Source organism: Hippoglossus stenolepis, chromosome 6, assembly GCF_022539355.2.
Source record: "Hippoglossus stenolepis isolate QCI-W04-F060 chromosome 6, HSTE1.2, whole genome shotgun sequence".
In the NCBI taxonomy this organism is placed as follows: domain Eukaryota; kingdom Metazoa; phylum Chordata; class Actinopteri; order Pleuronectiformes; family Pleuronectidae; genus Hippoglossus; species Hippoglossus stenolepis.
The window spans coordinates 12,699,192-12,716,129 of record NC_061488.1 but is presented as its reverse complement, the minus strand read 5'-3'; the positions used below and the strand labels follow the sequence as shown (position 1 = coordinate 12,716,129).

The 16,938-nt window shown below is 42.6% G+C and overlaps 1 protein-coding gene across 9 annotated transcripts in view; it reads right to left on the bottom strand.

Annotated features, from left to right (window-relative positions):
• The window catches only part of lrp1ab (low density lipoprotein receptor-related protein 1Ab), an 88,756-nt gene extending 74,821 nt beyond the window's left edge, over nt 1-13,935 (bottom strand). For all 9 annotated transcript variants that reach the window (XM_035159832.2, XM_035159838.2, XM_035159836.2 and 6 more), the window contains exons 1-2: nt 13,698-13,935; nt 1,065-1,205 (exon numbers count right to left, since the gene is read on the bottom strand). In XM_035159832.2, the coding sequence (XP_035015723.1) occupies nt 1,065-1,205; nt 13,698-13,770 (214 nt within the window). In that variant the 5' untranslated portion in view covers nt 13,771-13,935. The remainder of the gene's footprint in view (nt 1-1,064; nt 1,206-13,697) is intronic.
• Nucleotides 13,936-16,938: the final 3,003 nt, after the last annotated feature.

The window sequence follows — 16,938 nt, the reverse complement described above, 5'->3', positions numbered from 1 at the left end:
CCCCTCCTGGAAAAAAACCTATTTATTTTAGCTACACGTTTTTGTATGCTTCATGACTAAAAAGTCCAGATGTTAGCAGTAAATTCTCAAAGTGAAGTCTGTATGAACCAATAAACATAAGAAGAGAGACAAAGAGTAGACAAGAGACTTTTCTGTTCAGCTCCACCTTTGTTTTTCAGCCCTGAACCAGGAATTACTCAGTACCTCATTCTCAAAATCATTTCAGCGACCGGCTACGGAATACAGCAAAAATCTGTGCACGGGAGAGGCCTTGACCTGGAAAACTATGTCACCACCTACAGTTAATATTTTATGAACACATTACCCTCAAACACATCACACATTTTAATCCGTAATCCTTTGTGTTAATGCTTAATTGTGTTTTCATCCAAAAATAACAGGTCTCTCGGTGCATGGTGTCTCTGCGTGCCAGGCTATTGTGAGAATACTTGTGGCATGACAGATGTAAGGTGTGGCACAGGCAGACAGTAAAATCACCATTAGCGCCTGCACATAAACAGAGGGGAGGCTTTTACCAGGGAGAGTTTATGGATGGAATGGCAGGATGGGGCGGCCGGCGGAGGAGAGTGGCTGGGACAAGACTCAGAGGGACTGCACGGATCCCGCAAGAGTCCAGACAAGAGCAGACACATCCCCGAAAACACTCAGACTAAACATGGCCACATAATTAGAGCTATAATTCAGCAGAGCAGCCGGAGCACACACTGTGAGCCTGTGTCCTGCTTAGATCAGGCCATAACCCATCCTCTTCTTCAGGCCTAAATTAAACCGTCTGAACAGTGTGCCGTCGTCTCTTCCGAGGCCATTTAGAAGAAGCGAATTTGATCTTTTAAAATCACGCGCAGCTACAACATTGTGGTGGAATGAGATTTGACAAATACTGTTTGAATAGGTTGATTTGCAGAGTAGCAAATTAAAGAAAAACGGAGTAAATCCAGTGGTAATCCTTATCGCTCGGGAAACCAACAGCCGGGAGGGAACATGAGGACACAAAACCTGCTGAGAGACACTTTTAGTAGCTATATTCATGTAGGCATGCTCACAGATATCTGGTGATTCGTCTGAGCCATCTGGACAGTCCTTCTCTCCATCACAGCGCCAGCCCTTGGAGATACAGGTCACCTGGTCCTTGCACACAAACTGCTTAGTGCTGCAGGTCTTTGGATGGTCGTCAGCTTTGGGGGCTGAAAAAAAAAAATAACACAAAAAAAAAACAGGACAGTTAATGTGTTATTAAAAGGCTTTTTAAAAAAAAAAAAAATCACAAATGCAATTAGAAAGAAATGCAATGCTCTCAGCACCCAATTTGAGCGATAGCTAAATGAAAGTGGAAGTTCCATGAAAATCCATGACCCCCTCCCCCGCACAACCGTTCTCTCCTGTGCAGAATCCACGTAGGAAATTTCCAGTTTGAAGCAGCACAGATCTTAACTCAGCGGGGTAAAGCAACATGCAAGGGTCAACTCAAGTTTACAATGATGTTTTTGTATCAAAGGACCCACAGGCGCACTCTATTCAGGAAAAAAAAAAACACTCCTCTACAAGTTTACAAGCAACAGTGGTGCCTTTTAGTTCGGGTTTGTTTGTTGTTTCCCCTCTTCTTACGGACATCTCATTTCTTTTTTTTCATTTTTTTTATTACTCCTAAGGTGTTTTTCAACTCTCACCACAGAGGCTCTTTCATGTGTCGTGGCACAGACATAACAGGGCATTCAATCTCCGTCTGGCCCATGGGAAACTGCAGAGCGCGGTGGTTCTGGGCAGTAAGTCAGCGCAGATTGTTGAGGCGTACCACAGGCGAGCAGCACCGCGGCAATGCTGACGGTCCATCAGCTGTGTGACACTGCAGACGTGCTTTCACTCAGCCACCTCGAGTGGAGATGTTGTCGCCCATGTACAAATCTATCTTAGGTTACATACACACTAATACATTGTAGTTTTACCCCTACATTTTAAAACTATCTCTGCACAGACAAGTGCTCTAGCTTGTCTGCACACAACTGAAAATGCTTGTCACATGATCATTCACGTACACTGAGCATGTGCGTCGGGTGTAAACAGGAAGCAGTTTTCCTACTCTGCAGTAGTTGCTTGGTTACAGAAAAAACTAAGAACAAGAAAAAGTAAAAAAAAGTCAGAGCAGGGATTTCTTTTATTGGACGGACAACGAGGTTGGCAAAACAATCGTCTCCGTTTCTGGCCGTGCAGACTAAAAGGTGGCCCCGGAGTTTTCAATCTAAATCAGGGCCAATTGTGTTGTTCTCAATTTTAGGCAGCTGAAAACTCTGGATTAGTGTGGACACCATGCGTAAAGCTAGCAACAGTGATGTGTTACAGAGAAACATATGTTATGAGAGCTGTCTCAGGTCAGTGTCTGAGATCTGCACTGCCACCTCAACATTGAGGTGAATAAAACTGTGTTGCCCACAACACTGAAAAATTATCAAGTTGTGACAATGTACCTCTTAGGAACGTTCTTATCCCTGTGCCCAGGCAAAGTAACATCATACGGACGCCTGTAGGTTCTTACCAACTCGCAAAATCCCATCTTTGAATTTTCTTCCTCGTGTCTTATGGTCATCTAACTTGAATTATCGGCCACACTGTCCCCCCACTGTTTCAAGGGGTACTGAGCTGTTTTGTCTGTTTTGTCCATATCTGTAAGCTTTCAGTAGAGGTTCACAAATACGGACGGAAGGAACGCAGAGTCCAGATATAAGGCTCCATCCATTTTCATATACTTATCTAACATTAAGCATGAATCTGTCTTTAAAGAGAATAAAATGTTCTTAGAGAAAGACTGTACGCAATAAAGAAGAGAGTCAAGACTATGTTTTAAAACTCATTAATGATATAATCCGTCACTGGACTAGCCTTATCAGACCTGAATACAAATTATAGCAGAAAGCTAGCTTTCTCTGGCAAAATGTACCCTTTAAGGAAAAGTGGAAATAGAGGCTAAGTATAAGGAAGGAAAATGCTTCCTTGTATGCGAGTGGTCAAAAAAGACAGCACTGGCCATACCAAGCAGGATGCTGCTGTTACTGCATTGTTGTGCAGCAATGCTCTGGGAAGGACAACACCAAAGGTCTCATTGGGATTCTCTGCAGGGACTTAGCACTCTCTCATCCTGGATGACTTGCCTCCCTACGTACTTGGCAGGCAGGGAGGTGTTTGGGGTGGGCAGTCGGGCTGTGTGGGGGTGCACCGCAAGGGGGCTGGGATGTGACTGAAATCACAAGAGAGCATGAGGCTCCTGTATCATTGCAATCACGTTGCTTCAGGCTGTCAAGACTAAAGGGTTCAGACCCTGGTCTTTTTTTTTTTCTTCCATGTGACGGTGAAGTGTACGTGTAAGTCAAACACAGAGACTTCTGAGTGTCATGTTTTTCATAAATACAATTAGATGCTAAAGAGTTTCAGGGATCAGATCACAACTTTCCCATTACATGAACAAGACCTTGATATTTGAGGAGATTAGGAGAAGGAGGAAACACAGGATTTTTAAAATGCAGAGCTGTTGACCCGCCCTCCTCTTCACACAACGACAGGGGCAAAGCTTACAAAACTAAATTCAAGTGATGCAAGAGAACAAGATGCCAAAAGACAAAGGCCATATTAAATGTCATAAGGCTGAGATGAGAGTTGGAGAGAGAGCTGTAAAAGAGTTTAGATGACGTGCACACACCCAAACACTTGTGAGTTGCCATGGTCTGTAGCCAGTTTGAGACTTCTGCCTCTTTTCATCTTGCCCCGGTACGTTTGGTATGGTGATAAATACACTGGCTTTTCCAGCACTTATATGTTCCCATGTAATCTGCCTAAACTGCCAAACTGACTGGGCCCTGAGCTGAGACGATTAAACGCACCAGAACCTGTGTGCTATGTGAAGGCATTCCCTCTGTCTCTCTGGTGCCTGTGTGAAGCAGCTGGGCTGAGCCAGTTGTTCCCTGTGAGTGGGCATAAAACTGGAAATAAAACATTGTGGTTTCTAATTTTATCATCGCTTTACACACCAGCATGAAATGACCGCAGAGGGGGGAACCTCTGAGCCTAATTGGAGGTTGTGGCTGAGGAGGGGTTAGTGACTGGGGCAAATACTGGCATCCTTCCCTCTCAGTAGTCCTCTTTCAAAGCCCACTTAAAATATCTCAGACAGAGATGTGAATTGTTAATTCAGCCGGCAAAGTCGCTTTTTCCCCAAAGTTACTGCCAAAATGCTGACCATTTTTTGGAGGGTCCAAATCAGGCCGGGACGTTAAACCATTTGAGTCGTCTTTGCCTACAAAAGCGGGTATGAAGACGGCCTTTATTTTGTGTCTTGGGATTGGCCCAGCAGCAAACACCAATCCGGTTGAATCAAGTTACATACTCCACTTACAGGAACTCCTATAAGCCCCCTTGTGTTTGCCTCCAGCAGAGCTCCCTGCTGATAATGCCATCCTTACCAAAGCATTTCCTGCCACAGCTGAATGGCAACTTGATCACAGTGCTGCGACTTAACGGTAGGAAATCCCATTAAGGAGGCAGGAAATCACATTTTCAAAAAGACATTTATAACTTCACCTTCTGTAGTTTAAAGTTTTTTTAAAGTGCGCTCAGTATGGTATAATCATGAAGAAATATACCCTCTGCACTGAGATGACCTGATAAAAAAACAATTGTCCTGTGGGTATCTATTAGAGCAAAAAATGCATCTCATTAGAGATGAAAATGAGAAAACTAACTTTCGCAGCTTCGGTTGAAACCCTCAAGAGTTTTGAATTTCACACCATTATTCAGTAAAAACAACTTTGGACGGTCTTCAGGAAAGAGAGTTTCTATTTCTGTCCAGAAATTACAGCATGTATGAATATCTTTATTTGGCTGGTTGAAAAAAAAAAAGTAAGAAAAACAGAAAAACAGAAGCCTTCCACAAAAACCAAAATGTCCATCTCTGACACTCGGATGTAGTTACAATATGTTTCACTGTGTTTTATGTAAAATATCCTTATCGGAAAGTGATACAGTACCGACTGTACACTCCCAAGCGTCTGAAGGCAGTGTTTGTCCAGTAGACAATGGATTAGTGTTTCTACTCAACTATTTAATTCTCTACTCAACTGAACATCAAATTAAGTTTATTTAATGGATTACAAGCCCTTACTTGAAGGACACTGCCTTTAGATGTTGGTGTTCAGAATTAAATGTAATTCTGCTTTCCTCATTATCTCATTTTCCTGCGAAATGTTGCTGTTTGACTGATTTAATGAAGAGCTTTTCCTCTGGTTTGTAAGTCCCAAAACGTAGCTCAACCTGTAGCAAGTTGCAGGAAGTATATTTTAATTTCAACAATTCAACATGTGCGTCAGCTCGTCCGAGGTGCTCCCAGAGCAGAACAGAGGGCGGAGCATGACTGTGTAAGAGAAGCTAACTGACTTCTCCACGGTGTTATCGCTAAAAGATTAAAAAAACTCACCACTTTATGTGACTTAACTCTGGACACTAAACTGAAAAATCTGTAGGAAGATATGAAAACTTGTATTTTACAGAATAAACAATGCAGAAAACATGTGCCTTTATGTTGTAATTTGACATGAAAAATTTATATTTTGTTGATTTGTGTTCTAAATATTTGGTGGTATTTGGGTTTACTTTGTATTCATGGTTATTTATAGTAAAGTTTATGATTAGACTGTAACATGTCAGGGGTTCGATAATATTCTAGGAATTATTAACTCTTTTTAAAAATATATTAGTCAGCCGATATATCTGTTTTGAAAAAATTGGAACCTGAACAATGCATTTGAAGAATCGATGCACTCCTACTGAACAAATATTCAAATCCCGAGTTGACATACAGACAAAGATATAAATCACTGAGTTGCTTCCTGGTATGTTAGTTGTCCAGGCTCCAGTTGGCTGACACTGTTTGACTTCGAGCATACTGCCACTTGTATGGAGCACACACTGTATTTCCTTATGCAGGGCCACTGGAGCTCTATGCTGTATAAACAGTGCACACTGAATTGCCCCTGAGCACTGTGCATGGCAAAAAGCATTAAACACGAGCGAGTGAGCAAATGCAAAAATGTACAGCGAGCTGGGCTCTTATAGAAAAGTCCTTCTCTTGAGTGTCTAATAAAAGCAATGCTCTACTTTCGAGGTCTTCTTTTCATCTGCAGGAGGAAAGTTAAGTAAAAATAATAAGTAATAAGTAAAAAACTGGCTCTCTGTGTGATGGAGCAGGAAGGGGCCGTGAGTTAATGGTGTTGTGGCACCAGTTCAGCAGCCAAGCGTTGGAGGCCTCCAGACACTATCACCAGCTGGGACTCCACACTGACCCCCCCCCATCCGCGAGCTGTCTTCCTCAATATGGCCATCCGTGCTCTACAAATCAACTCCAGATCCACGCAGCACATTCCAGCGCCTTCTAATTGATTTCATGTGTATGGCTTTGCCTCCAAAAAGACAATCTGTTACAAAAGGAGCAGCTCCAAGCAGCTTTGCATTTCAAAAACGCCTCAAATATGTGTTGCATAGTTTAGTTTAAACACCACAGAGCACAATGATCAATCAATGAAAGCTATGCACACAGAACACAGCCTCAGCTAAAATGTTCACCCCCCAAAAACGACATATGAAATGTAACCTCTCCCCCTCAAGTATGCCTCCAACACTGAGAACATCTCAGTATTCAACCAACCCGATCACCTTGTGGATCATTTCTAGGGTGAGCAACAGAGCATGGATTCTATTAAATGCAGTTAAAAGATAACAGTACAAATGAGGATGTGAAATGACTTGAATGAATGAATAAATAAATGGTTCTCGGTGGCCTTGCTGGGTACAAAAGCAGTGGCAGGAGAAAGTGGGAACAAGACTACGCCTGTTTCTCATCACCCACCACTTCTTCCCTTCCTGGTCCTCCATTGTGAAACTCAGGTCTTCCACAGTCTTCAGGGGAGCAAGGGGGGGTGAAAAAGCAAACAGACTACAGCATGTAATTAGACCCCTGAGGTCAAGTTTGAAGTGATTTCTCTGTGCTCAGTTTAGCAGGATTTCAAAGCAGGAATCCATGCATCATGAGCAAAATTAAAACCAAACAAGGACGACAGGGAAGAGAACGGAGGCAAAGCAAAGTCATTATTCCTTAATGTCTGTGCTGCATTAATCATTCAGAATGGAAGAGTGACTTTTTTTAACCAGAACATTTCAGATGTTAAATGTGGAGTAAAAGAGGTTAGAAAGTGCAGAACACTCCCAAATGTAAAAATGGAGATAATTGTGTTTCCAATGTCAGACCGTCCCTGTTGCTGAAACCACTGAGGCTACATCCACGCTGCTAGGTTTTCATTCGAAAGCTGTGTTTTCAAACTAAAACGATCTCTGTCCACATGAGTGTTTGGGTTCTGTATCAGTTTTAATCACTGTCCATTCTTAAGCCCACCTCATGCTACGCTGTAGCCTAGACGTGTACCATACGCAGAGTCAAGCGTAATACCCTGATGTGCACCTCCACAAATTGTAACTACCCGAGACGAAATTGATTTGAAGGAATGAACACGGACAACGTCTTTCTTTTCTTTATTGCAGTTCTTTAAGAAAAAGTAATTGCTCTTCAACATCCATCAGCTCTAACTCCAACACAATCGGCTTAGTAACACTCGCCGTTTTGTAAATAAGCGGACCAGAAACCGGAAGAAACTCAACACCAGTATAGAAACTCTACTGCCACTAGCGCAACTCACACACACACTATGTGTGTAGGCTATGTGTGTAGGCTACGTGCGTACCTACGGCGTAGCTTCAATGCAGAACCATGACTTGGGCTTAAAGCAGGGCCAGTAACGTTTCCAAATTCTTAGTTTTAGTAGACTTCAGAGTAGTGTGGAGGCCAGGCGTATCTGAAGCAGAGTTTGTGCATTCTTTAAATGAAGATGTAGCAATGTGGATGTAGCCTGAATCAACTACTTCAATGATAATGCTGTGCAGCATCTATATAGTGGAAACAGCTACTGAGCTTTGTGTCAGGCCACAGCCGAGCACTTTAACCAGCTCACAGTGCGCATAAAATGTCCTCAAGCCCTGATTCACAATTTCAAAGAGGTTGAACTTGCATTAACATCAAAAGGCTGAGTTTGAGTTGGTGCATGCTCTTGTGCCTGAAAAAGCCTTGTTTTTGTGTCGTCGCACAACAAAAGGGTGCAGCTCTGACCTCGGAGGTAACCCGATGAGGCTCTGCAGGATGTCACAGGCCACAGCAGTAAAATGCAACGCAGTTAAAAGACATGGCACTGAGTGAGTGTGATTGATGGACATAAAGATAAATGTAAATAGGCCAGTGGTGCTGCCAGAGGAGAGAGTTGGTCTACACACACCCGGCCGTCTCCGCATAGCACAGTTCTTTGCATCCATAGCGGAAAAGTCAACCCAGAACCGGCTGTTACAAAAACAGAATATGGGAACCACAAAATGAAGGCTGGACCACATAAATTGAGGCATTCGTTGCAGCTGAGACAACTGTAAATCCGTGGCTCGCCTCTGTCCTTCAGTTACCTCTTTACTTGGGTTGAAGGATGAAATGTTTCTGTAATTTACTATGAGGGGATCTCTATGAATAACTCATTAGATTCACTCTGAGGGAGGTAGGAGGGACTAACGTTCCTTACTGAATAATTGCTAAGAACGGCTCATAAACAATGCACCAATGAGCCACCATCCACTTCACAGATGACCTCTTTGGTCAGTGGTGAGAAATCCTACAACCTGAGTGTGTTTCATGAACGTTTCATGAATATTCTTTGGACATTCTGAAAGTGACTAATGCTTGGCACCATAATGCTAGAATGGATGATTCAGTTCTCCTAATTCTCCATTTTATGAGCGCGAGTGTGTGTTTGCAATATAACAAATGTTTGGATAATTTGAGGCTAATCTAGCAAGGTAGTTACTTTAAAAAGTACTTCATTGCATTTTTGTGAAAATAAAGTCTTTCAATTAAGTAATTCTACCATTGTTTATTTTCAATTTGTTTAGATACGTGTCTCACAAACTCTCGAGCAAATCGGGGGCACGGCATGGATCTCTGGATGATGTCCAGACAATATCAAGAGTTAATGTCTGAGAACTGCGAGAGAGAGGTGTCCCTCTCGCTTGCAGGGCAGTGCCAACAATTCTCTTCTACAGAAGGTAGCTGGTGTTTGTCCAAAAAGTCGATAGATTCTTTGTTAAAGTTACAACGACAGAATCTGTTTGCACCAATTTTTTTTTTTTTTAAAAAGCAACAGCCAATGGGAAGTCCCAGCTGACCAATGGTGTAATTACAGTCAGTCACGCACCAGCGGCTGACCAATACTGCAACTTGATCACAAACTCAACTCCATCATTACCTCACAGAGATTCTGGGATGTGGCTCTGGAAAAACAGCAGACTCCGCCAAAAATAATAAATTAGCACCGTTACTTTACCGTGGTACAGAAAGTATCTATGTTTGTTAAATATCCGAGAGCCATGGCTGTGACTCTGAAGAGAGTAAATACCTATGACGCTGTGCAGCAATCCACGAAATTGGAATCTTATCTCCATACATTAGATCCTCCACCCTGACCAGGTGTGACAGCGACCAAGGGTCCCTGCCATCAAATCGATTCTCCAGTCAAGCGCGAAACCAGCGACATCGGCAACATCTGAGGCGAACATGGGTGCGAGTGGGTAAAGGCAGAATTCTCACGGCTGTGCCAGGTATCAGGCAAACATTGCAGCCCTTTGTAACATTTGAACAACTATGTTTACTCTCTTTTCGAAGGGCATAGAAAAACAGGTCTATTTCTCATTTACATAACTAAAATGTGTTTTGTTCACATGTAGCAAAACCTACATCCTAAGAGACGTTGTGATATTAACGACAGGAAGCAGAAATGCATAGACAAGATTGAATCGCCTACAAAAACCCAATGAATCCTGCAAAGCAGCATTAACACGCACTCCCACACACGCTCCCTATTTTGGTTTAAGAAGCCGCTCTGTTCCTTTTTTGGGTCTTAGAAGCTAAATAGGGTAAACAGCGATGTAGCTCGCAGAAAACACCAATTACAGCGCACCCCCCTGCCATTCACAATTACCAAACACTCTTTCATCTGCTGTCTCACGCCTTCAACGTGTGGGGAACATTCATGTTGATCTGCTTTTTACCTTCTAGACTCAGTTCATTGCAATGCAGCGCAGGAAGCAGAGGGAGAAAACAGGGGATCTTTTTCTGCAGCGTCGGTCAAGCCTGTCTGCTATTATCATTTCACAAATATTTTAACTACATTGGGACCTAAATGCGAAACACCTGCACATGAGCTTTACATCAGGTTTCACGAAGCCGAGCCAAAGAATGTTTCTAAACTGGACACTTGGCCACGTTTCACTTCAAATATTTGAGTTTTTATTATCCTCTCTTTCTTTGTGAAAAGACTCTGAATGCCAGAAAACCATTCAGAGGATTATCTGTGCCATCTGATAAGCGTGTGGGCGACAGATAACCTCAGGTGTGCAGAGTTACAATAACCGCTCCCCCCCCAGTGACCTCCGCTTGGAGGAGCTGCAAAGGGCAATCCTGTTTCCATTATCTGTTGAATTTGTATGAAGGATGCTGAATTTTTCCAGCAGATGTTTCCAGTGACAGTTCTGAGGAAAATGTATAGCCAGGTCTCAATAAAAAGGTCAGGCAAACAGAGTGTCGGCTCCTCAGGAATTCAACCTCTTTAGCCTCTGACCCACATTAACAGTTTTCACAAACAGGATTTTTCTCCCTCTAAAGCTTGTCGGGATCCTGTGATTCGCAGAACATGATTCAAAACAACAAATGAATCGGAAAACAAAAGAATAAATATTGGGGGGAAATTATATTGACAGCTATAACAACGAGACACAGCAGTTACTGACACGTTGAGCAGAGTTGAAACAATAGCGGATTGAGTGATTGGTTGGAACTATTTTGACTAACGATTATCAATGGGTTGTGTCAGATAAATGTCAGAAAAGAGTACTTTTGTCTAATCAAAAAGTACATTTCCAGACAAAGGACTTTCTGTGAAATAATTCCAGCTCTATAATTGATTGATAGATTTTTATTATGCCAATAATTGAATAGTTCTAATATGCAAAATACTAGAATTCAATCCTTTGCTTTGTTTTGATTATTATAAAAAACTGAATATCTTCTAGTTTTGTACTCTTGGTTGGACAATCTGAATTAAATCACTTTAACTGTGTGCAGCATTTTTTGCAATATTCTTGCATTTTGTTGACAAAACATGTAAAGAACAAAAATAAAACTCAGCAGAGCACATACGTTGGCCAAGACCCAACAGTCCCTTTAAATTCAATCCAGCTGCAATAAATTGTAAACAGATATCGGTTCCATGATGTACCCGAAGTTCTTTTCAATCAAGATCCATTAAGTGTTCCCTGAGAAATCAGAACAAACGTTGCAAAATTAACACAATACCTCTCAATGTTAAAGCATGTGAAAAATAAACTGGACGGATTACCACGAAAATTGGTAAAAGGATCCGGTATCTCGATCACAGGGCGGATCGGTACCAACATTTAATCTTCCCTGACTCATACCGCACCCCCGCCCCATCATGTTTCATGGAGATCTGGTCAGTGTTTTTTGTGTAATCTTATTCAAACACACAAATCAACCAAAGGAACAGGGGTGAAAACATATCCTCCTTGGCTGAGGTAATAAATTGCCAAAAGAATCTGCTGATCAATTGAAGAAAATAATTGTAAGCTGCATCCCAAATGCCAAGAATCACAAATTTAAACCGTATCCATGTATCATCATATCCCCTCATATAACCAACCCCAGACAAAGCGGGACCAGACTGTGCCAAACTGGACTGGATTTTGTCGGTTTAACGGATGACACCAATAACTGCGGCAATAATAACCTTAAATCAGCATTAAAGATAAATAGCCAACAAAATGGCCTGTCCAATGTTTAACTGTTAACTGTGGCCTTTTGACCCTGCTGTCTCTAATCCTCTCCCATTCATTAATTCATGCTGCGGACCAGTGGTGATCCAGACAAATCCATTCCAAGTGGCTGGCCTCGGGGGTTTCTATCCGCTCACTTTGCTGCTCCAAAATGAGAGAGGCTGCTAAATCAGTTGTTATAATGACATAACACACACACACACATATATCATTTCCATCCCTGACTCCGCTGTGATGTAACTACAGAGAGTACCCGAGACAGATTCTTGAATTTGGCTTCACCTCTCCCTCATCCCCACCCCTCTGCCTTTAGGTTGGATTAATGGTCACCCTGTGTCCAGATGTTACATACTGATGGAGGAGGGAGGAGCTTGAAGCCTCCTCTAACCTACAGGTCTCACTCTGAACAGCCTCCATCAAGATCTAATATCTTCCATGGAAGATCTTCCAAACTAGAGAAATGTTGTGAAGACATGAGAGCTGGCAAAAAAATGAAGGTTTTGAATGTGTCCATATAAATAAACATGGAGTAAATTAGTGAAATTAAGTGTTGGGTTGATGTTCTTTAATATACAAGGCTGTCAGGTCACATCTGGATGGGACCGGCGACATCATTAGTGCACGACTTGGTTTAGAAAATATTGGGGATGACTTACACCAGACCCCAGGATATGCTTTGTAGGCCAACTGTTTTGCCCCCCCCCCCATATGAAGATCAACAGGTGTACATTGTCACAGGAGCAACGGTGCATTGAGTATCTCATTATTACTATCAGGGTATTAAAAGGGGCTCCGGGGACATAAGAGGATGACTGCACAAGGCTGTTGGTTCCACGATCACACACTAGCCTAGCATGTACCTGGCTGCTGTCACTAATACATTGGGATTCCCAGACAGCGGCTACACGTTGGGACAAGCCGCCAACGAGCCATTAAGATTACACCTCCACAGGCCAACAACTGTTGTTTTCATGTTTTCATGTGCCAAGTCACTGAAAACAAACATGGAAACTGATCTGATCCCACAGGTTTAACAAGGAACCCGTGCTGCTGTGATTTTGTGGATAAGATAAAACTAAAACCCCAAGCATGCTTTGGTGTGTATGGTAGCTATCAGCTGTCTCTACGCCTAGAACATTCCCTATCTGAGGAATTGTGTTTTTGTCTTGGATAAATGGGGTAAAAAAGCTATTTTTTTGTCGCATTCCCCGCGAAATGATTTGGTATTTCTGTGAAAATGGGTCGTTCAAGTGTTGCCAAAGCCTTCTACCTGCTGGAACTGTGAATAACCTCACTGTCTGTCTGCCATCCTTGCAGGCAGGCCCATTCTGTCTGCCCAGACACTAGCACAGCCAAAAAAACACACACAACACACACACACACACAAAACCACACACACAAACCACACACACACACACACACACACACGCAGTCAAGATTTTAGGCCACAGCTCATTTGTGCGCTACTTTCTCTGATTAAAGGATTTCCCCCTTGATGATCGATCTCTGCCTGTGAGGAGACAGCTGTAGCACACAGTGTTATTATCAACACAGCCTGCTTTCTTTATGCGATCTTGTCTTGGCTCCAACTCTGGTGAACACAGGCCCGTGTGTGCAGAGATGCTTTGCAGGGATACAGAAATAAAGAAAAAGTGCTTTTGCCTTTGTATAACAATGGAAGACAAACACAACAGGCTTCTTACCTACGGTGGCACCGTTAGGAGACACGATCCCCAAGTGGAGTATAAATCCCAAGCAGAGCAACCTCATCGCCATCTCCAGAGCAATGCCCGGTGGCACTGCTGTTAGAAGGGAAAGGAGGAAAAGTTGGCTGGATTTCTGAGACCAAACAACCCGATCAGCCACCTCATCCGAACCCCGCTCAGTTCAGCGGGTTCGGGGGCGATTGTCCGTTCAGCTGCACCCTCAGCCCCGCAGCGCACTGGCTTGTAATAAAAGGAGGGAGGCTACAGCTACAGTCCGGCGAGGCTTCGGTCAATGCAGCAGCGCAGACATGTAGATCTCTAATTGATTATCGGCTTTCAAACATGATGCACGGTGTAGCCTCGGTGTGTGTGTGTGTGTGTGTGTGCGCGCTGGGCTCTCTGTTTCACCACCACCACCACCACACCATGCCACTGGAACCGTCCGCTCGCACTGAAGCCCCCTGCAGCAGCCGCCCGGCCCCGCTGCGCTCAGCTCATTCCGGGCCGAGCTGGAAAGAATCAAATTTAAAAAGTCAAAGCTTCGCGTTCGCTCGCGGCGCCGATGTCTCCCCGTGCGTGTGGCTGCACGAGCTGGATGGTGAATCTCTCCAGCTCCTGCGCTGTGGACGAGCCCGTGACGTAACGCTCGGCTCCTCACAAAAAAAATGGGATAACCGAAGGCGGCGAGTGCGCGTCTGCGCATGCGCCAACACACCTCCCTTTCTCCTATTTCATGCTCTTTTTCCTCAGCCGTGGAGGTGAGAGAAGAGAGAGAGAGAGAGAAAGGCGGCGCTGCAACTGGTGCCCCACGATCCGCCATGTTGGCTCAACGTCCATGAATGTTTTTGTCGGGCCCCTGGTGACCCCCCCACTGTACACTGTACAGGAACCGAGAAACCAACCAGTTCACTTGAGCCGAAGTGATGGATTAATTTATCAATTGGCCCAATTGATTAGTTCATTGGTAGAAAATCTATTTCACCAATTTTGACAATGCAGAGGTCATTTTTAAGAAGAAATACAAAAGTATCAAATATTATATCGAAATTTGTCTCATTTGGGCTTAACATGAAGCAAAAAAACCCAACAAAACAAAAACCCTATTGACAGGGGAAATAAAACGTAGAAACCTCAGAGATAGAGCCACGTGTGAGGAATCCCTCTCCCAGGATAGAGGTGTAAGGACATCAGCAAAATAACAGTATTTACAACACTGATTAGAAGAAACCAGCTTCCCAAGCTTTTCTGTGTAGTCACACAGCAAAATGAAAGCAATTAAGGATCCAACTTTTAAACAAACTGTAACAATTGATTACAAAATTCATGAATTTAGGTCATCAAACGAGAGTCCTCTATTCCAGACCAGAACTACAAGATGGAGCCAATCACAGCTGATTTTAGTATTTGGTACTTCACTGGTTCAACTTTATGAAAAATCTGATATCAATCAGTTTAATGATGTGGAGTAAACCTGAGGCTTTTAGGCCCCTGGAGGTCTGGGTCCCAGTTGTCTGCTTTGTGGGTTAGTAATCCAGCCTTGTTCACAGCTGCTGGGCCTTTTTTTATTTATTTTTTTCTTACGATTTACAGTTTAGACTCCATGTAGGTCAATGGCGGGTTAGTGAGTAAAAGTTATTTATAATAGCCAACTTGCTCATTGGAAGATTAAATCATCCAAATCATTTAGATACACAAACATTTTATAATCTACAATTGTACTGTATGCTGTGACAAGTGACAATTTATTTAAATCTTTATTTACTCTAATTCTTGTTTTTTGGGAATCCAATAAATCACTTTCAAATTGTGATATTTGCATAGGAGCTCTGCTTTTGAATCACAGTTTATTGGAGGCATTTAATAAATCATTTTCTGTAACGTCTAAACTAAATGGTGGAATCTCACGAATTTACTTTCTTTTTTTTTTTTTTCAAGCTTTGCACGCTCAGAAATGCACCTAGTTAACAAAACAAACGTCAGTGATAGTTCAATTAAAGGTGTATGTAACCTACATTAAAGAAACTCTTCGATAGGCGCATTCTTCACTAAATCATGCCCCCTAGCGGTATATGTGGATATTCAAATTCAGTCAGATCGTTATGAAGTGGACCTGCCTGCAGGTTTTTGGATATCTGTGCATGTGCCGTAGGGCAACAGTTTCCTTAGCATCAAGGGAAAGTAAGCAATCACCAAATAGATATGTAATCGCATTATACTGCAATGAATTCTATTGACTGGTTAATATTGTACGTTAGTGAAAAAAGACCTAAATCCATCTGAACATCAGATAAAAACCCAATCATAAAATAACAAAAATAAAGATTTGTCATGAGTTATTAAAACATATTCTCCATGAAAAGTGCAAATGTAATAATCTCAGAGATTTCAACAGAAGTGTAATCTTTATGAAATTATTCTTTGGAGTTGTGAATTAAATCCTGGATCTTCTCATGGACCATACAAACCTGCAGGGGGCACTGAGTACTTACACAACAGAGAGACATCCAGACTCACTCATTTTACTAATGTAACACAAAGAGCCCATGGATGGGTTATGTGATTAAAAAATGAACTGGCACACTTTCTGAGAATACTCGGATCAAATAAACATTTGGTTCAAAGTGGAACGTGAGAGGATCTTCACCCTGAACAACGGTTTTATTACCAAAATGCTCTTAATCGCGCTTCCTGCCAATCCATATCCTTATGCAGTGTGTGTCTTCTTTTCCCACAGTTACTTAATCTTTGCATACAAGAAAACAACAGGTGTGTGTTTCACAGCAGTCAGCGACCTTACTGCCCCTGGTGTTAAGAATAAACGTGCCTTTGAGGGGGTTTCAGCTTTCACATGTTTACCCAGAGCCCGAATCACAGGGGAGAATGTGAGGTATGTGGAGAATCTGTGAAAAACATGCATGAAGTGTCTGAATCCAAGCACATTTTCACTCTTGGGATCCAAAAAAAAATATCGATGCAAAAGTTAGGGGAACATAGTTCAAATCACAGCATTTTATATGTGTTGCTTTTTGGCAGCTGTACTCAGTCAGTCCATGTGTTTCAACAATGCTCCGTGTAAAGTTCCCTTGAAAACACTATTTTCTTTTGGATGCCGGGGGAATTTGTTTGCTTTTTAATTAGCATTGCTGTCTCTGCTGTTTGTCAACACAGTGAATCAACATGATTGCTGGTGTTACCTCAACCTGAGAATGCCCCCTTTGTGGGAGGAGGGCTGAGCACT